This window comes from Marmota marmota, unplaced genomic scaffold (assembly GCF_001458135.2).
Source record: "Marmota marmota marmota unplaced genomic scaffold, marMar, whole genome shotgun sequence".
NCBI classification, from domain to species: Eukaryota; Metazoa; Chordata; class Mammalia; order Rodentia; family Sciuridae; genus Marmota; species Marmota marmota.
Window position 1 is genome coordinate 8,148,762 of NW_026000196.1, and position 21,373 is coordinate 8,170,134.

Below are 21,373 nucleotides of genomic sequence, written 5' to 3' on the forward strand. Positions count from 1 at the left end.
CCTGCTAACTGTGTTTTTCTCTAAGATTCAGGAAATGTCTCCATGTTACAAAATTTTAGAAGAACTGTGCAATTAAAATAGGTTGTCAACTGAATAGTGTCCCTTGGAATTATGCAATGTAGTAATCCTGAATTTGAGTACTTTTAAATGATTTTCTTTTTTTCTCTATATATTGAATTTTCTAAAGTAAGGATATATCTTTTTTTCTGCTAGAAACAATAAAGCCATCTTGTTTCATGAAAACAAAGTCACATGTTCACAGTGCTAAGCCCGCTGCTAGTGCGTGTCATGTCTGTCGGCACTTGGTAAACAGACATCTTGAGCTTATTTTCACCTGTTGTCAAAATCAGCAAGTCACAGTGCTCAGACTCCCTTTCCAGTTGCCTTCCTAGTCAGTTCTGCCAATAAGAGGCACTAGGGAAAGACAGGAAGGGAGGAGGAGGGAGAAAAGAACACCCTTTCTGTTTCCCATTCACAGTTAATGTGGCTGGAACAGCTGCAGGCAAATGGTTCTTGGAACCCTTGTAAGAAACAACACTGCTGTGTGCCCTCAAAGATACTAGCAGCAGGCGTCACCAAACCATCCCCCTGCCATTTGCATACAGGCCACTGACTTCTTCATCCTCCAGGTTGTGACCCTCACCCACTGAAGCCCCAGGCAGGTCAGGCCCCCTTCTCAGAGCTTCAAACACCAGACTCCTAGAATCAGCCTCTCAAGAGCCTCACTATGGTAACTCCACCTCTTCCCTTTGTTTCCTCCATCCTTATAGGGTGTAGCTACCTCTGCAGTTCTTAATTTCTTGGTTACATTAACATCCCCTTTTTGAACTCTCAGACTTCTACCACCTGTATGAACCCATTTCTGTGTTAACTCTCATCTTTTGAAACACCTAGTATCCTGAATATATCATTTTTTATCATTAGGAAATAATAAAGCCTTTTACAATCTTTTAATGTGCCAATTTTGCTGAGCACAACTCTCAGAACATATTAACCATTGTACTTATTATTCAATGTTCCCTTAGGAATTTCACTAAGTATCACTGCCACTTTTCCCCTTCACCAATCTTGGGCATAGACAATTCTTTAAATCTCAATAGTGTAGCTGAAACAAGGCTGAAAGGCTTATTAACACTTAACTGAAGAGTAAATGATGTAACAAAAGATAGATACTCAAAGAAAATTTAAAGCTGATTATCAGTATAGCTGTTCTCACCCTCAAGTGGCCAGTTAAGGAACAGTCTCTTCAGGCCTCTTCCACATGACACATGTCATCTTTCCTCTAGAATATATGGTGACCCTCTGGTGGACCAGAGTCCTTTTGATTTAAATTTTAGGAGAAGCCACTTTCCCTTAAAGATCTTTTTTTTTTTTTTTCGTCTTTTTTGTTCCCTGCTCGGGTTGACTAACAATGGGAGTAACCAACCTACTCAATGACAACCCAGTGTTCCTACCCACAGAGGAGTGCTCATGGGCAACAGCGCCATGCATCATAGTACAATAGCAAATAGGGTTGCCATCATGATCTATAGCTCCAGCATCGTATTTCCTGGGTCACTTACATGTTCCCATCCAGATGAGGAAAGAGAGCAAACAAGAACTGAGGTTGAATTTCTCACCAGCTCAGAGAGTGTGTTCCATTTTTACTTTGTTCAAATAAAAGGAAAATGATATACATATTAGTCAGTCCTGTGTTTATTTAAATGCAACTGATCTGTGAAATCCAAAAGTCTAAGAACCCCCATTGCATGTTATTATATTGAGGAGACTTTAAATACATTAAAAATAGAACTGATGTCAAAATGGGAAGAAAGAGACATGGCCCAGCTTAGAGGTGAAGTACACCAACAGGGTAATCTAAGCCCTCTATGATCCTGAAGAGTTGAGCGAAAATCCACTACAGAATGTTTAACAGAGGAGCATCCCCATAGCAATAAATGTTCAAATTCAGCTGGGTGCTGTTTACAATAAAAAACTGGTAATAACAGCAAAGTGTGTATTCTCTAACAGAGAGCCAGTAGGACCAGATAGAGAGTTGAGGGCCAAGCCAAGCTGGGAATTTAATTTCCAAGAATGGGACCTGGGATGAACCAATGCATTCGTACTGGGACAAAATGGCAGGAAACCAGAAACACTGTGCCTTGTCTTTATCTGAGAACCCTGGATACATTGGTCTTTGACAAAAAGTCTAATTTCAGAGTCTTTCTGCTGATGGGACTGAGATTATATTTGTATATTTATCTAAGTGTTATCGCTTAGTTATTAGGTATCCCCCAAAAGCTCACATGGGGGACAATGCAAGAAGCCTTAGAGGTGAAGTGATTGGGTATGAGAGCCTTAACCCAATCAGTAAATTAATCACCTGATAGGGATTAACTCAGTGGTAACTGAAGGCAAGTAGGGTGTGGCTAGAGGTGGGTCACGGGGACATGAGTTTGGGGTATGGATTTGGTGAGCTTAGCTTAGTTTCTCTCTGCTTTCTGACCATCATATGAGCCACTTTCCTCCACCACACTCTTTCATTCTGATGTTGTGCCTCACCCTGAGCCCAGAGGAATGGAGCTAGCTGTCTGTGGACTGAAACCATGAGCCCCCCAGTAAACTTTCCCTCTACTAAAATTGCTCTTGTCAGGTCTTTTGTTACAGCAGTGAAAAAGCTAACTAAATCACCGTGGTAGTTGGGAACAGCTGATAGACTAAAATAAACAAGTGCTTAGGAGCTAGATAGACTGGGTTCGAACACCAGCTCTGTCACGCAAGAGTAACATAACTTTGGGTATGTATGTGAGTGCCCACTCATGTGTGTGTGTGTGTTTCAATTTTCTAGACAGTTTCTCATGATATGTCTGCCTTGAATTAATCCTGTGGACTTGGCTACTCATTTTATCTCTCTGGTTTGTTTCTTATCATTTTAAAGATTAGGACTAAATAATATACAGGAACCCTCTCAGCTAGAATGTTTTAAAGATTATTATATTCTAATTTTCTTAACTCTTTAGAGCAAAGAAAATTAGGATAAACATGAGCTCTAGTCCTGGCTCTATAAGCCCAAATGTTTAAACTGAACCCAAGACTCAATCCCTGTGTAACCAAGTTTTCTTATCTAGAAGCTGCATTGAAGACCCACATATACTGGGTTGTAATGTCAATTAAATATGACAATACATGTACAATAATTAGGTATTTCTTGGACCCCAAAAGATGCTGAGTATATATATTTTTAGATAAAGCCTGTGAGTTCTCTCCTTGTAGAAAGATAAAACCTTAACAACTCACAGTGTAGTAAAGGGCTGTTGGCACTTTAAGTGACCCCAAATTGCTAAGATGGTCTAGATTTTTTCACCCGACTTTTATAGCTTGATTTGTTTCCTCTAGTGCATTCAGCTCTTACTTCTTAGCACCTTGGTGCATTTACTTATAGTACTCTTTTGCTCTTTATTTTTGTTTCATCTGTTTCACAGTGGTTTGGGAGAAGATAATCAAGTTTGCAGAATATACTCTAAGAATGAGCATGCTCTGATTCTCCTGTGAATAAAATGTTAGGCTGTGTGTTGACTTCATAAAAATTATCTTGCTGCTACCACCCAATAACCAAAAATTTAAAAACAGGAATCATACTCAATTTCTTCCTTTCCTTCACCCTGCTCCCACTTACACATTATGTCTACTTTTTATGCAGCTTAAAAATCTCCTCCCCACTCCTCACTTCCTACTCTAATCAAGCCACCAATATCATTTCTGTTCTTACATGATCTGTTGGCTCCATGTTCTATTTTACTCTACCTTGGGAATAATCATAAGAGTCAGAGAGCCACTGCATTGGTTCTCCTGACTTACACAGAATTTAGCCCAATTCAATACAAACCATTAGGCCAGCAAGAGAGTAAATCATTTCTTTTGGAACTTAACATAACCATCTATCTTTTTATTTTGTTTTTCTGTTCAGACATGTGTTGCTAAGAGATCCTTGGCTTCGCAAGACCCACTATATTTTCTTTTTTACAAGAAAATCCTGGCTTTGTCTCGCTGACCGCTGTTATCAAAACGTCCCAGCCTTCCTCAGAGGCTCTATCACCATCACCACAAAAGGAAACAAGTCTATTTTTACGTGTTCTTGCAAGCTCCATGGAGGCCCATGATTACTTGTAAAACAAAAGTACAAGCTAGTAGATTAATTGCCAAGTTCACGTGTAGATTCTCAAATATTTGTTCAAAGGTTGTCTCTTTGCTGGTCGGGTGACACACAGGGCAGTTCTGCCATCTTTAAGAAGCCCATTCATACATGTCCACATAAAAATCAGTAAGTTGAGAAAAATATCCAATAAACAATTTTTAGGTGAACTGCATCAAGCTTGGAGAGGACTTTACATGGAGAAATTCAGATGTGTACAAGGGGAATTTGATTTTTTTTTTTCCACGGTGTGGTCCAAATGATTATCTAAAATGGGTGAAGCTCACAGGCAAAGATCAGAACACAGTAAAATCGCAAATCAACCTTATTATGCACAATGGACTGTCAACCACTGATAGTTAAGTGGAAGTTACATAAACCATGTTAGGCATGTTCAAAATAGGTCACAGGAGCTGAGACATTTAAGCCCTTTTATTGTAAGACATCATGCATCCATGGCAGTCTCAAGTCTTCTGATAATGATGTACTGTGCTATGACCTGTAGATTTTCCTACCAGTGGAATAAGGCTGTGATTTCCAAGTCCCTTTTAGCCAGAAATGTGTGCATAATCCAAAGATGTACAAAGTGCCTTGAGTTCCATGATGAAAGATGCTATATAAATGAAAAGGGTAATTTGAGTCATAATAAATAATAGTAATGATGATGAATGCTAGTGTCATTGAAAAGAAGCTGGCCTGCCATTTGGAAGCACAAAGCAACCAGCTGTGAGCTGGAAATAATGTGAGTTCCAGCCAAGAAGATATTCAGAGACCAAGACCACATTAACTTTAAGCCCAAGGCTTGGAGCAAGCTCTTGATTTGGAGGTGTGAGCATCTGAAATGGCAGAAACTTCAATACTAAAGCTCTGAGTTTGAATATTGCCTTGGGCTTAAGAGACCATTTTCCAGAAAGGTCAACAGAGAGCACATTATCTTCCTTTTCCCTCAGAGGAGAAAACTGAGTAGGTCAAGGAAAGAGCCAGATTTCTGAATTAAAGTTCCAACTCCAGGTCCAGGGCTCTTTCCATTCTTTTCTGGACCCCTGGCAATTCAATGGAAGGGGAGACTTCAGCAAACAGCCAACTTGGATGAGAAATCATCAAAACAATATCATGTCCTAAAGATGCATTGCTTAGCTGTTCACCCACCGAGACTGACAAAGCTCATTAGTAAAACCCTTGGCTGATCAGGCAGGAAAGAACCATTCATTGATGTCCCAGAGCTGTTCTCCAGAGTTAAAGGAACACAACAGGAGCCAGTGTGTTGTGTGTGACCATGAGAGAACCCTACTGAAGGCCCACATCCAGCCTGAGGTCCTAGAAGTCTAATTACTGCCAGAGGCCCAAATGGTGCTCCTTGGTGAATGACTGATGTTCCTTGGAGACAGATTGATGCATCTTGGTCTTTCAGTCCTTAAACATGCTTGAATGCCAAGCAGTAACTATAGAGAAAGAGGAGAGACCCTGCTCTCTGGACCATGGCCCTGCCTTCAAACAGTCTCTACGCATGCACGCAAACATGCACATGTGCACATGCGCACACACACAATTAACATCTGGGAACTGCTAAGCTAGAAAGACCATGTCTGTTAGAAACAGGTGTGAACCTCACTTCCCCTTCCTTCTTTCCTTCTTTCTTTTCTTTTATTCACTCCTTCCTTCCCCACCACTTTCTTTTTTCCTTTCTCCTGTTTCTTTTGCCTACTATAAATTTTCTAGTCTGTAGTTTTGATTTGTCTGCCTTTGGCATGATTTAACATATTTCATCATTTGGAATTTATGCTGCTCCTCTTATATTTCATCATCTTTGTATTTTTGACCTTTTAAAATGGCTTATCTTCATTTTGTGCTTATCCTTTGGAATTAGTCTATTCTAAAGTGTTTAACATCAAATTTTCTTACTTAAAGAAATTAACCATTTAATCTTTTTAAAATGATTCTTGTGAAAATCATTTTATCTCTTTGAAGGTTTTGCTTTCTTTTTACTATTTGTATATAATTCTTATTTCTTCACTTTCAGCACTTTAGTATTTCTGTTTTCTAAGTTTTCTAAATTTATCTTGTTCCTACTTTACTACTAGCATTTTAAATTATAAGTACATTTTCCTTTGTAGCTTCTGAAATTATTTATTCTTTCAATATTTCCTATTTATCTTGTATTTTTGTTTTTCCATAGAATTTAATATCCATTTTTATAATGAAGAACCATTTATTGCCACATAAAGGGGCCTGATTCTTTGTTCACAGAATTTGAGATGAATGCTTGTGAATGTTGTCCCTGCTCACTGGTCATGTGACCTTGGGGACCTCAGCTGGACGTTAGTTCACAAACTGTGAGAGTGCCGACCCTGCCTCAGACCTCATCAACAAGCAATCAGCTTTCCTATTATTCCAAAGACATGTAGAGGCTGGGTAGGTGGAAGAGAGACTCTAATCTTCTCTTTTGCAACCAACATTCCATTAAGCAAAAGTGACACTCTTATTTTAGTTGTATTTAGAACCCAATAATTCCTATATTTGGTCTTTGGATGCTATCCCATAATTCTTGGATGTTCTGCTCATGGTTTCTTATCATCTTAAAATTGAAAATAAAGGTTTCTTTGCATTAAACATTAATAAGAAAATATCAGCATTGGTCTTCTCTGTGAAGAAATCACAGATAAGCCCTAAATTTGTTATTAACTCACCGTGGGACTTGGATAAGTCAACTTTGATTACCCTGGACACCACAGTCCTCCATTCTAAAAGAAGAGTGTTGGACTAGATTATTTCCTCTGGTATTAATTACCTATGGTTCTATTCAAAGAAAGCATGAAATCAACATAAAATGTGTACGGGGAATACACTGTTATTTGTATAGATAACAGAAGCTCAGGAAAGAGACTTCCTTCTTTCCAGAGTACCAACGTACTTCTTGGGTAGGATAATAATGTGTTCCTATCATAACACAAATGTGTTATGACATACTTGCCATTGATGACACCATCAGGATTGAGCATAGGGATGATTTTGAAAATGAAGTTTTCCCTCAAAAGCCTTGCCACAGGGTCATTGCTGACCAGGAACTCCAAGGTCCCCTTCATCACCCAGCTGGCATTGCTCTCTCCTGGGTGGACTCGAGCAGTGATCACCTGATAGGGACGATGTCCTGCCAAAAAGGAGATACAAGAAAATTAAACCTAAATAAGCTTTTCATTTCCATCAAGATAATCTCCCAAGGGCTAGAATTACTCCTTATGTGCATGAAGGTTGATCATTTCTAGGATATATCTGATCTACATTTATCTATTTTTCATTTGTCTCCATGGTGTCCAAGACTCAAGAGAATATGAAGTTAAAGCTCAGGGGTGCTATCAAAAGCATAAGCACTTAGTGGTATGAAAAGAAGCCAAAAGCAGATTTTAAACCAATTAACTCTCCAGAGTCCATTAGCATGATTCAGGATGTCACAAATCTGAGATTGAATCTTATCTTCATCACTTACCAGCTGTGAGATTTTAAGCAAATGACTTAATTTCTCTGAGGCTATTTCCTCATCTGTAAAATGGGGACAATAATAATGGCCTCATGTGGTTGTTAGAAAAACAAAAAGATGTAAATATGAAGTGCTTAGTTTATTATCAGTCATCACCCGGCATTTGTTAGCATCTTCCCTCCTTAATTATAAAGTCTGTGTAAAGGATGATGCCTCTCATTCCCTAGCTGAATTAGAAGTCAAATACAGAAGTGGTGTGTTGGGAACTCTGTGACTCTGAGATACTGAACTCAATCATTCAGAGATTTGCAAATTCAAACTTGGAGGTTATAATGCTTTCTTCACTTTGCAAAGGGAGTCAGGAAAATACTCTGCCCACTCATAGGGAATGAATTGATTTGAATAGACTTTATGAAGGATGCATTCATACTGGAAGGATCAGCTCATCTTTCTGATTTAGTTGATAGTAGACAACTGAAGCATCATAGCATTGAGATGTAGTCTGAAGCCATGTTTGGGCTTAAGTGAAAAAGGTATTTGGATTGACTAGTGATGTCTGTCCTGCCTCAGGGAAAGCAGGCCAGAAGAAGAGCATAATATCAGGAATTAACCACATATACTATAACCCCTTATCCAATTCTGTGGGGTTTTTTTTCTCCTTTCCTTACCTAACTCCTGATTGCCCCTAAACTCACTCTAATAAAAATTACCAAGCATTTGACAAGTATAAAAATCATAACCAAGAACAACCTGAAAGTTAATAAACTACCATTTCTTTTCCTATGGTTTAAATCATTTTGAGTTGAATTGGTCTTTTCGACTCTTCAACAATAGATGTTTGAGGGTACAAAATGTTCTCAAATGTGTTCAAAGACAAAACCAGCTAACTCTTCAGAAGGAAGTTAAAGAACAGATAAAAAACAAAGAAATGAATTTAAATTACTGAATTACACTAATATTGTCACCAACTAAGACCAAAAAAGACAATCTGCTCTTCCATATTTCCGTCAACACCCACGCTGAGGTCTAGATTTACGGGGTGTACTTCAGTGCATCTTTACTGACTACAGTGAAAACAGTTTGCTTTACCTCCTTGTAGGTCATCTATATGTTAGAGACAATATTCAGTTATGTTTTTCCTTAAGCAGGTGTCTTGAACATATTCCAGGAACTGCAGGAGGCAATGGGTAAAAAAAAAAAGTTGAATAAATTATGGTCCTTATTCTCTAAGAGGCCATACCATTTGTCAGCAGTGACAAATATGCAACAAAATAATGACAAGCCAGCTAACAGAGGCATACATAAAGCACCCAAAATAGATCTAAGTGAGAAAGGTAGGGACGTTTCCAGAGATGTGATGATATTTGGACTGGGGCTTGCAGAATAAGTATCATCTTTCCAGATAAGGAAGGTGAAAAGGATCTTCTAAGCAGAGAAAAAGACTCAGGCAAAAAAACCTAGATGGGGGAAGGACATTGCAGTCGAAAAGGAAGAGGATCATGTGTGGCTGACGTAAAGGGCTAAAGGTCATGGAACAGGAATTTGGAAAAGTCGGCTGCTGTCAAACTGGCAACATCCCTCCTTATATATTTTGTTTACAGATTGGGATTTTCCTGGGGGTCAGACATCCTCAACAATGGAGTCAGTACGTCACTAGTGTCCTGTGACCACTAATGGAGCTTATTACAAAATCATTCATGAAGAGTGGAGGTGCAAATGCTTGCTTATGATAATATACACAGCACAAACTGCCCGTCGCCTGCCCACCAGCCTTTATCCCCTTTTTCATAACTCCCAGATCTCTGACTTTGCAAGGACAGGAATTTTCCCAGATTGAAATACTCAGTTTCACAGCTCCTCTGGTAGGTAGCAGAGCCAGCAACACGGCTGTGGACTAAGAGATATAAATGGTAGCAGGGGGTGAATCTTTCTGGAAAGTAATGAAAAAAATGGTTTCACCAGACAAATGCCTACTTGTTTTTTTTTTGTTTTTTTTTTTTTTTTTTGGTCTTTTGCTTTTCTTCTTCTTCCTGCCTTGCTCATAAATATAATGTTTCCTGGTGAGGAAGCCAGCTTAAGAATCAAAGTCATATGCTAAGCATGGTGAGCATAAGGGAAGAAAGAACCAGTGTTCTTAATAAGTTCCTTAAGCATCTACACATACCTTCACTGGCTTCTTCAATATATCTGAATGTCTGAGAACAATAAAACACTGTTTTGCTAGCCCATTGCAATCACGGTTCTGTTACAACTTGTCAAACTCTAATCTAACATATGAATATAAGATCAAGTTTAAAATCATCCCAATGATAATACTACCTTTAACAGAAAACATTCAGATGTGCTTTCTGGATTGGAAATAAAATAGTGAAAAAGTGATTTGTAATAAGAATAATATTTGACATGTAGGTTCTAGAAAAGAACAGTTGAGAACCACTACTTCAAGAAAAAGGAATTGATGGTGGATTTTTATGAGAAAGACATGCCAAAGACTGTGCTTCAGAAAAAATAAATGTGATATTATTACAGATAGAACATTGGCCTAAAATCAGTCAGAGTTTGGCATAGTGAATTAAAGAACAATTTTTAGAGCCGCATTTCCAGGATTCAAATTCCAGCTTTACCATCTTTTCTTCTACCTGAGATTAGTTAAGTAAGTTTCTGAAGAAATTCAGCATTGAATTTTATCTTCAGCTGTCCATGTTGCTATAACAAAACACCGTAGACTATATTGTCTATAAACAACAGAAATTTGCAGGTGTTTTTTTAAACAGTCCTGGAGCCTGCTAAATCTATCATGAAGGTGCCAACAGACTTGGTGTCTGGTGAAAGACCACTTCCAGCTTCCTATATGGCAGTGTCCTCACATGGCAAAAGGAATAAAGGAGGTCTCCAGGATTTATTTTATAAGGGCACTAAATCCCATTCATGATGGCTCCAACCCCCATGACCTACTCACCTCCCTAAAACGCAAATATTCCCATTACTAGGAGTTTAGAACTTGAACATATGAAGTTTGAGAGGATACAAATATTCAGCCCATAGCAGATTTGGTGTTCTTCATGCAAGACTAACAATTCATACCTGAAACTTTATAAATAAGCATGTTGGGTAGTTATGACTAAGCATGTTGGGTAGGGAAGATACAAAATTAGTTAACTGAGCACAACTGAAATTAACTAAAGGTCCCCTTTCCTGCTGAGTCATTTGCTCACAGTCATTTCTACTCCTTCCAAAGAAAACTGTATTGGCATTCAATAACATGCTTGTTTAGAAATAAGGAGGACTGATGATTTTGCACCCAATCAGTAGTCTATTTTCAGTTCTATAATTCCATACCACTCTCTTTGTGCTTTTTGAAATATATTCACTTGAAACATATTGCATAACAATACTAATTGCTCCTAGCCTAGTAAGAAGAAATTTTTAAAAAATTAACTTAAGCTCTTGTAAATTTGTGATATCAACTGAACGTTCTCATTGTCTAGGCCAGTTGGCTTCCATTGCTTGATATACCCAACACAAAGCAGTGCATTAGTCAGTAAGCCAAATGCAAGCTCTCACAGAGAGACATCAACAATGAGTTTCTTCCCTTTTGGGGAGCCACATTGATAATATGCTAAACTGTAATACACCACAAAACCTAGCAAGCTGTTTTAGCATACTGAAGAAACAAGTGAGGGAAACTGTGACTTCTAACAAAGACATAAGCAGCATTTCAGCCAGTTCTAGTTGGTTTTCCTCTCTTTCCCTCTGTGATTTAAGATAATTCTGCAGTCATATTGGTGAGTTAAACTTATGGGATTATTCAGTTGTAGCAGCAAATGGTACTCCAGAGAACCTCTAATAGATAACATCTGTAAATAGTATGCAACACATGTACCATGGTTTTTTTTTCCCCTTGTAATTAACAATTTCAGTCTTAGTAACCCATTTCTGCTTAAGGTTGGGCAAAAAGTACCAGTACTTACATTTATTTTTTTTTCTATGCAATTCATAAAATCTGTTCCAGAAACCACCAAAATCTATGAGGGAGCCATGATTGGTATATATTCTAGTTATTAAAGTTACATATTGAATTTAAGCCAGTGGTAATGATATCTGAAAAGAGAAATTAGGAATGAGTAGGAAATTGAAAATGCTTAAGAGATATCAAGCTATAGGCCAATTAAAAGTTGAGTAAAAACTGAAGATATATGTGATAATATTGGGTACATGTGTACCCAACTGTATGACCATCCTTTCATTTATTCCTTCTTTCTTTCAACAATATATATTAAACTCCTACTGGAGCTCCTCAGGGTAGGGCATATTTCAAGAGAAATAATGATTTTTCTCCCTGAGGGTGTGAATAATTGTCTGGTGGGAAAGACAGTCACACAAATAATTACCATCCATGTGATCACAGACATTTGTCAAGATGTTTTCAAAGCACAGTGGAAAACTCATATGACATTATTTATAATAACGCACACAACTGGAAATGACTTAAATGTTATGTTAGTCAGCTTTGCGTCACTGTGACCAAAATACCTAACCAGAACAACTTAGAGGAGGAAAACTTTATTCTCTGAGCTCATGGTTTCAGAAGTTCAGTCCATGGTCAGACAACTTTGGGCTTAAGATCACACAGAGCATCATGGTAGAAGGGCATGTTAGAGGAAGGCTGTTCAGCTTATGACGGAACGAAAAGCAAAGGAGGAAGGAGCTGGGGAGACAAGATATAATCCCCAAACCCACCCGGAGACCTAATTCCTCCAGCCACACATCATGTGCCTATAGTTACCACCCAGTAAACCAATTCAAATTAGGTTAGAACTCTTACAATCTTATCATTTCACTGCTGACTATTTCTGCATTAACATAGGAGCTTTGTGGGGGGCATCCTGTATCTTAATCATAGCATGTATGTATGCACAGGAAGATAGTTAACAAATTGATATATAAAACAGAATATTATTCAGCCATTAAAAACAATACAAACCACTGGGCATGGTGGCACTTACCTATAATCCCAGCAGCTGGGGAGACTGAGGCAAGAGGATCACAAATTTAAAGTTAGGTTCAGCAACTTAGTAAGGCCCTAAGCAGTTTAGCAAGACCCTGTCTCAAACTAAAAAATAAAAAGGGATGGGGATAAGGCTCAGTGGTTAAGCACCCTAGGTTCAATCCCTGGTACAAAAAAAAAATACATACCTATTTTTCTGTTGACACAGGAAGATATGTGTGACAAATCAGTGAGTGAAAAAAAATTGGAAAGAGAAGTGCATTACAGAAAAATCCTGTTTGTGTATAGTTAGAACATTCAATCACAGGTAACTATACATAGGGATGCATCTGTGAATGGAGATCATTAGGGCAATTTTTATTTTTCCCTAGAGATTGAACCTATTTGTGCTGTACCTCTGAGCTATATTTTTATTTTTTTGAGACAGGGTCTCACTAAGTTGCTTAGGGCCTTGCTAAGTTGCTGAGTCTGGCCTCAATTTTGCAATCCTCCTGTCTCTGCCTCCTGAGTCACTGGGATTACAGGTGCACACCACCACTCCCAGGCATCAGGGAAATTTTTATGCTTTCTTTATCTCACTGTGGAATGTTTGTGTCTTCAGAAAATAATAATCACTTACCAATTTTTATAAAGATAAAATATTTTCAAATAATATGATACCTCTGAAGAAGAGTAAAAAAATGAATTTTCACATAGGATTCTATGTTTGATCTAGTTCATCAAATTTACACAATAGCTTCCAGGGGAATAAAAGAATGGAAATAGTAATAGAAAATCCTGAATAGATCACATTTGCAAACTATCAAGGTGCTAAGGCACATAACCTTGAGGAAGAGCAGAGCGAAACTACAAAGCCAGGTTTGCAGCTGCTTCTGCAAGCCTTTGTAACACATGCTGGAGTTAGAGACAATCTTGCAAGCTATGGAAGCACCGAAGCACCGTGGAAAAGCATCATGCAGAAGTGTGATTAGACGGGACTTCTCATGGAACTGAAGAGTCAGAGAGTGGGATTCAAAAGAAAATAAAATCGTGAGGGGAGCAGATGGTGCCTTCCAGGTGAAGTCAACTAGAATGAAGCTCAGCAAGCCTGGAAGAGAGTGTACCAAGGCAATCTGACTGAAGGACAATGGGGCAAGCATGGAGAGGAGAAAACAAGATTGGGAAGGAGATTCTGAGTGCTATCTTTTAGATCTGAAGTGCCCCCAAGCCCATGTGTTAAAACCTTGGTCTCCAGCAATGCCATTGGGATGAGTACAACCTGTAGGAGGCGGCGTCTTGTGGGGAAGTTAGATCACCAGGGGTGTGCCCTGCCCTGGAAGGAGACATCTGAATCTCACCCCCTGCCCCTCTCTCTCTGCTTCCCAGATGCTGTGAGATGAGCAGCTGCCTCTGCCTCACCACCAGTCCAAAGCAATGGACCAACCAACCATGCACTGAAACCTCCGAAACTATGAGCCCAAATAAATGTTTCTTCTTCATAAATTGAAATCCTCTTAAGTATTTTTTCACAGTGACGGGAAGACTAACACTGAGAAAACACACTATTTTAAAAGAGACGTGGTAGGAAAATGTTTACACGTGATAGTATATAATTATAATAATGTGCCCACCAAAGGTGGCAAATAATGCTCTGTTTATTTTCTTTTTTTCCTGGTGCTAGAGATTGAACCCACAGGAGCTTTACCACTGTGCTGTGTCCCCAAGCCTTTTTATTTTTTTAGACAGAATCTCACTAAGTTCCTAAGTTCTGGGACTGCCCTCAACTTGTGATCCTCTGCATCAGCCTCCCAAGTCACTGGGACTATGGGTGTCTACTACTGTGCCCACCTCACACTATGTACATCTTATTCACTGTGTGTTTATCACTTATCAGTATGTCTTGGAACACTTTCCATAACAACATAAAAAGATTTTTTCCCTTCTTTTTAAATATTATTGGGGTATACTTTTAAAATTTTTATAATTCTATGTCACAATTCAATGAATTTTGACACATAGATACAATGCTGTAAAACTACATAACCCCATTTGACCAATTATCCCACTCCTCAGTTTACCCAAAGGACTTAAAATCATCATACTACAGTGATGCAGCCACATCAATGTTTATAGCAGCTCAGTTCACAGTAGCTTAACCATGGAACCAATCTAGGTGCCCTTTCTACAAGTAAATGGATAAAGAAAATGTGGCATATATACACAATGGAATATTATTCAGCCTTGAGGAAGAATGAAGTTATGGATTTGCAGGTAACTGAATGGAGCTGGAGAATATTGTGCTTAGTGAAATAAGCCAATCCCAAACAACCAAAGGCCAAATGTTTTCTCTGACAAACAGATGCTAATTCACAATAAGTGGGTGATAGCTAGGGAAGAACAGAGGTACTTTGGATTAGACAAAGGGGAGTGAAGGGAGGGGAGTGGGTATGGAGGTAGGAAAGATAGTAGAATGAATCAGACATTATTACCCTATGTGCATATATGATTACATGACCTGTGTAACTCTATGTCATGTACAACCAAAAGAATGAGAGGTTATACTCCCTTTATGTACGATGTGTCAAAATGCATTCTATTATCATGTGAAACTAATTAGAACAACAACAACAAATACAGTACCACATGACCATGATATAAAGCATCTTTATCATCCCCAAATTTTTCTCCTTCCCCTTTGCAGAAAATCTCCTCCCCTCACCTCACCTCAACTCTAGCCTCTAGATCTGCTTATTGTCACTCTAGTGTGGTCTTGTCTGGAATTTTAATGTAATTAAATCATATGGCACATAACATTTATTTCTAGCTTCTTTAACTTAATCCTTTTGAGGATTACCCATGTTGTTCCTTTTCAACAATGTGCTGTATTCCAGTGTACCCCATAGCAGTAATAGGCATTTTTTTCCTTTTCTCTGTCAATAAGCATTTGAGTTTATTCAGTTTAGGGCTATCATAAAGTGGTTATAATCATTTGTGTATTAGTCTTTCTCTTGGGTGACCACCTAGGAGTGGAACTGCTGGATGTTATGGTAGATTGATATCATGGTATGTTATTATAAGTTGCTGCCAAAGTATTTACCAAAGAATCTTCCACTCTGCCTGCCCACCAGCAGCATTTGAAAGTTTCAACTGATGCACATGTAGACTGACCCATGATATGGTTAAGAAAGGCACCCAACAAGGAATAAGTAGGATCTAATTTTCATTATAAATTGCTTTTCCCTGGAGATTAATAATAAGGGGGATATTTTCTGTGCTTTTTGGCCACTTGCATATTTTCATTTGTGAAGTATTCCTTCAAATCTTTTGTCCATTTTTAAACCAGCTTGCTTTTCCTTAATATTGAGTTTTAAAAAATTATCAACTTTGAAGGGTTCTTTATATTTTCCAAATACAATTCCTTGACAGATATATATGTAGAACAGTCTTCTCCAAGTCTTTAGCTTACCTTTTTATTTTATTATGTGTTTGGAAGCATGAAAGTTTTCAATTTTGATAAAATAGAATTTGTCTACTTTTTTTCTTGTTTTCTTTTATAGTTTGGGTATTTTTACACCCATTTAAAAAAATCTTTGCCTAACTCAATAACAATGATTTCTTCTGCAAGATTTATAGTCTAATTTAACACTAAGTTTATGTACATTAGGTCTTACAAATTTTCGATTATGGTATGATGCAAGGGTTGAAATTCAAGTTTCCCCCTCATTTTGTCCTTTAGGATATTATATGCAATCAATCTTCGACAACTAACAAAGGTTTCATTTTCTTTTGTTAAAGCATTGATTTTTCTTGGTTCTCAGATAAAAAAGATAATCTTACTCCCAGAGTATATTTGCTGATGTAAAGAGTCATTTTGGGTTGTTACAACTAAGGAGATAGGATGCTACTGTCATTTACTGAGAAGAGGCCCATGATGCTGACAAACCTTCTGCAATGCATAGGACATCTCCCACAGAAATGATACCCTGGTTGCAAACATCAAAGTGGTGAGAGTGAAAAATTCCGGCTTCTTACACTGGTTAGTCCCTCCAGTACAATAATGAATAGGAGTGGTGATAGTGACAATCCTTCTCTTGTCCCTGATTTAGAATGAACACTATCAACATTTCAGCATTAGGCCTTTTGAAAATACCCTTCATCAGATTAAGGAAGTTTCCTTCTATGACTGCTTCCTAACAGGATTTTAGTTCTGGAGATTGAACCCAGGACCTCACTCATGACAAGACATCCCTCTATCATGGAGCACACCCCCAGCCCCTTCCTAAGATACTTAAATCTTAAATTATGTCAGATTGCTTCAAGTGACTTCTTTCAATGTCTATGGAGTATGGAGTTTTCTCCTTTTTCTGTTAATGCAGTGAGTTACATTGATTTCTTTATTTGTAATTCCTTTACAGAAATTTTTGGATGTACACAAACATATTTATCACTCAGCTACAATTATCAGTTCACAGTCATCTTATTTTTCATTTATGCTCCCACCTACTCACCACCTTTCACAAAATTACTTAAAAACATATCTCAGACATCATTTTGTTTCAACATTGCCTGATTTTTTTGAAGTTATAACAACATTAGTCTCTCAGAATAAAATCAATTGGATTATGATATTCTATTTTTTATGTAATTCCAGATTTTGTTTTTTCTTTAGGTTACTTGCATCTATGTCTCATGAGAGAAATAGGCCTAAAATTTTTCTTTTTGACCATATTCTTGTCAGACTTAGATATCAAGGTTAGGATAAGCTGGAAAGCATTATCTCTTTTTTTTTTCTTTTCTGTGAGAGATTTTTAAAAATTGGACTATATCTTCCTTAGATACATAACAAAACTCTGACTAAGCCATCTGGGGCTAGGATTTTTGTCAGCTGGCTTTAATAGTACCCCAATTTATATAATAATAATCCAAAGTATTTAAAAGTGCATTCAAATTATGTATTAATTAAATTCAACTATTTAGATTTTTCTATCTCATCTTTTGTTAGTTTGGTAATTAAAAAGCATTTTGTTCTATATTTTCAAATTTGCTGGCATAAAGTTGTCTTCAAGCCCCTCTTATTACACTTAAGAGTCTCCAGTAATATCCTTTATTTTTATTTCTGACATGAATTTTTTTAATCAGCCTCAAAAGTATCAGTTCACTTTTATTCATTTCTAAGAACCAATGCTTCTTTCTTGATTTTCTTTATTTTACAAGTGTTTGATCTCCCATTAATTTCCGTTCCTAATTTTAATTTGTCCTTCCTTGCATTTTTTTTTTTTTGGAGGAGGATATTATTGCTGTCCCTGTACAAAACACCTAAGGTTGAATTTAGAGCATTGGTCCAGCCTATGATGAAATTTTACAGATGCTATCCACAGGGTGAAAAAATTATCAAGAATATTGTTGGGTGCAATATTCCACCAATTGGGTCAAGTCAGCTAGTCATGCTATTGCTAATTTATATAACTTTTTAAATAACTTATAATAATAAATTAAAATAATTCAAAAAATAATATATAAATGTATGATTATATATAAAAATGTATAATTTTATTATATANTATATATATATATATATATATATATATATATATACACACACACACACACACACACACCCTGGGGATTGAACCAGGATCACTTGACCCTTATTTCTACATTATTATTGACATTATGTCTGCTTGTTCTATGAATTATTGAGTCATATAAATGGAAAATCTCCAAAGATGATGGTGAATTTGTCTACTTCTTTCTGAATTGTTGTTAATTTATTTATTTTAAGGCTGTGTGATTAATTGCATACAGGATTAGCATTCTTATATTTCCTGATTAACTAAATTTTTATCATTATATCTCTTCTTCAATTAAGGCATTTGCCTTAAGATCTCCTTTGTCTGTATTAACATAGCTGGTCTCTTTCACGTTGTTAGTTACAATGTGTATCTTTTTTTCAACTCTTGATTTTCAAATTTTTCAACAGGTATTTGTCTCTCAAAGCCCCATATAGTTGGATATTGTATTTTATCCAGTTTGACATTATTTTATTGTCTTTCAACTGGAGCATTTAGTCAATTTATATTTGTTGTAATTGATGACATATGTGGGTTTAATGCTATCATTTTATTATTTGCTCTCTGTTTGTCCTACATGTTATGTGATTGATTTTCTTTCTTTTTATTATTTCATTTGGATTGATTAGAGAGATTTTTTTTACCCCAAAATGTTCCTTTGTCTCCTTTATTAGCATAGTAGTTATACATATTTTTATTCTTCTTTAGTTGGTTATTTTAGAAATTACAAGATCATCTTTGGCTTATCATAGTATAATATAATCTACTGCATTATAACTTATACTATATACCTTAAAATCCATAAGACATTTACATTTATTTTGTTATAAAATCAATATTAATTTAGATTAAAGCACATATTTTTCCTTTAATTACTCTTCTCTCCTAACTACCTCTACAAAACTCCCTCAAGTTTCATTTTCCTTCTGTCTGAAAAATCACTATTTCTGCCACATGATTCTTTTTGCAATGAATATTCTTACTTTTTTGTTTATCTGAAAATGAGCTCATTTTTTCTTGTTTTGAAAAATATTTTTGCAAGACATAAAATCATATCTCTTCTGCTAAAGAACTCTCTACTTTCCAATTCTCTCCATGTTCCTTCCTTTGGTATCCTGCAAAAATTTGTTTTCAACAGCCCTTAAAGTACACAGAACTTTCTCTTTTATTTTACTAAAATAAGCATATGTATTGGCTTTTTCTGGGGTGTGTGTGTGTGTGTGTGTTTCCTCCATATTTTTTATGTGTTATTATAGTTACTGTGGGTATGTGTTTTACATGTTTTCCAAGAGAAGAAAAGTTTCATTGGAATTTCCAAATTCTTGCACTTTCTTACACTTTAGTATTTTCTGTTAATTCTCTTGAAATTTCCAAGGAGACAATCCTAACAAGTACAAATAATGAGATATTTCTTTCTCTTCAAAGGTTACATTGCTTATTCCTGATAAAGATCTAATTTCTTGGACTGTCTCCAATACTGCAAAATAAAAACTCTTTTAGATCCATGCAATGTTACAACTGGTGGATATCTGACACATTAGCAAATGACGCTGGCTAGCTCTGCTGAAACATGTGGGGTCACATGTGAACATACTTATGACAGTTTTATAGCACCTTGCTGCACAATGGGACTTTGCACCTACATTATTCTTTCAGTACTTCAGTAAGTCTGTGAAGTAGGACAGACAGGTATTATCATTCTCTTCTTGTTTATAAGGCTCGAAAGGAGAGAAAGCATGGGCTAAACATAGGTGTTCTGAATCCCAATTCAATGTTTTTTTCATTTTGTCATGTATAATTCCGTGTGTGTATATTGAAGAGGAAGGCTGAAATTAATCCTGTTGGAACAAAACATGATATATTGAGGTGAAAAAAAGCATCACACAGATTATGAATCGGCAGATGGGTTTGAGGTCTGGCTCTACCTCTTACTAGTTGAATGGATTTGAAAAAATTAAAATCTTATGAAATTTCAGATCCTTTAAGCACCAAATTCCATGATTATCAGTGTCATTGTGAAATATGGTAGATAAAAATTAAAATGTTTATCAACTGTTTCAGTACTGCTTGATTCCATTATATTCTTCTGTATTCTTGTAATAGAACTGCAAATGGGGAGTAATTACAGTAGAAGTAAAGAGAAAGTGTAGGTAACCACTACTAATAATCAACTTAGATGAGATGGGGCACATTCAGTGAGGTCTGGCTGTAGACCTCATGATGACCTTTAGAACAATCAAGTGTGCCATGCATCTGTCACTGTTTCTCACCTCTGGGACGAGATTCCTTCCCAAGTGAGCAGGGTCTGTCTGCTCATTTCCCTCTTCAGAATTTCTCAAGTTATGATTATTCTGACCCATAAACCTTGAGAATACTAAGTAGAGTAGTTTGGAATCTCCAAACTGGGAGCCTTGGTGGTTGATTCCAATGCTGAGTTATATTAAGTTCACATCAAATGGCTGATCTTCATTGAGAGACAAGTGGCCCAGAACCTGTTTCTCCCAGAACTTTGTGCTCTTCCTCCCAAATCCTGAAGAGTGACCTGAACTACCACAGGAGGACAGGGAGCCTGAGAAGCTCTGAATTCTCCTGCGAGGAGTTTTCTTCATTTCCACCAAATAGACATGGGGGAGCATGCAGTGACAGAGAAGGGGAAAAGAGGTTCTCATGGCCCGCTGACCTCCCTGGGGATTCCTGAGGGCCACAATGAAAAGGCCAAGGAGGCAAAGGCTGGCCATAGGCCCCTTTGTAATTGATGAGCTGTGACAACTGACAGAGGGATCCTGGCCATCCTATTGACGGCCGACAGTCTTTTCCATAACTCTTTCAAATTTTTCACCAATTACAAGTAATACACACAGAAAAGAAGAAAAGTTTAAGGTAAAGTGTTTCCTACTAATATTCAGGACCCTCTCTAATATTTTCTCTCAAAATATGACCCCCATTCTTCTTTAGTTCATGCCTATGATCTCTTCCTCACCATTTGGTCCACCCACACAGCAGCAGTCCAAGTAATCTAAAAACAAACATAAAAACACAAATCTGACTGCATTGCCTTCCACACAACCAACTACAGTGAAGTCTACACTCATTAGAGTGTCCTCACTGAAAATCCCCACTGTCTAGTCCCAGTCCATCTATCTAGCCTTAGCTCCTGTCACTCCAGATAT

General features: G+C 37.2%; 1 protein-coding gene across 1 annotated transcript in view; it reads right to left on the reverse strand.

The window, feature by feature from the left end:
- Agbl1 (AGBL carboxypeptidase 1) overlaps window positions 1-21,373 on the reverse strand; it is a gene marked incomplete at its 5' end in the record, with an annotated part of 696,476 nt that overhangs the window by 461,718 nt on the left and 213,385 nt on the right. Inside the window, one exon of the mRNA XM_048790140.1 lies at window positions 7,139-7,319. Within this exon, the coding sequence (XP_048646097.1) occupies window positions 7,139-7,319 (181 nt within the window). The remainder of the gene's footprint in view (window positions 1-7,138; window positions 7,320-21,373) is intronic.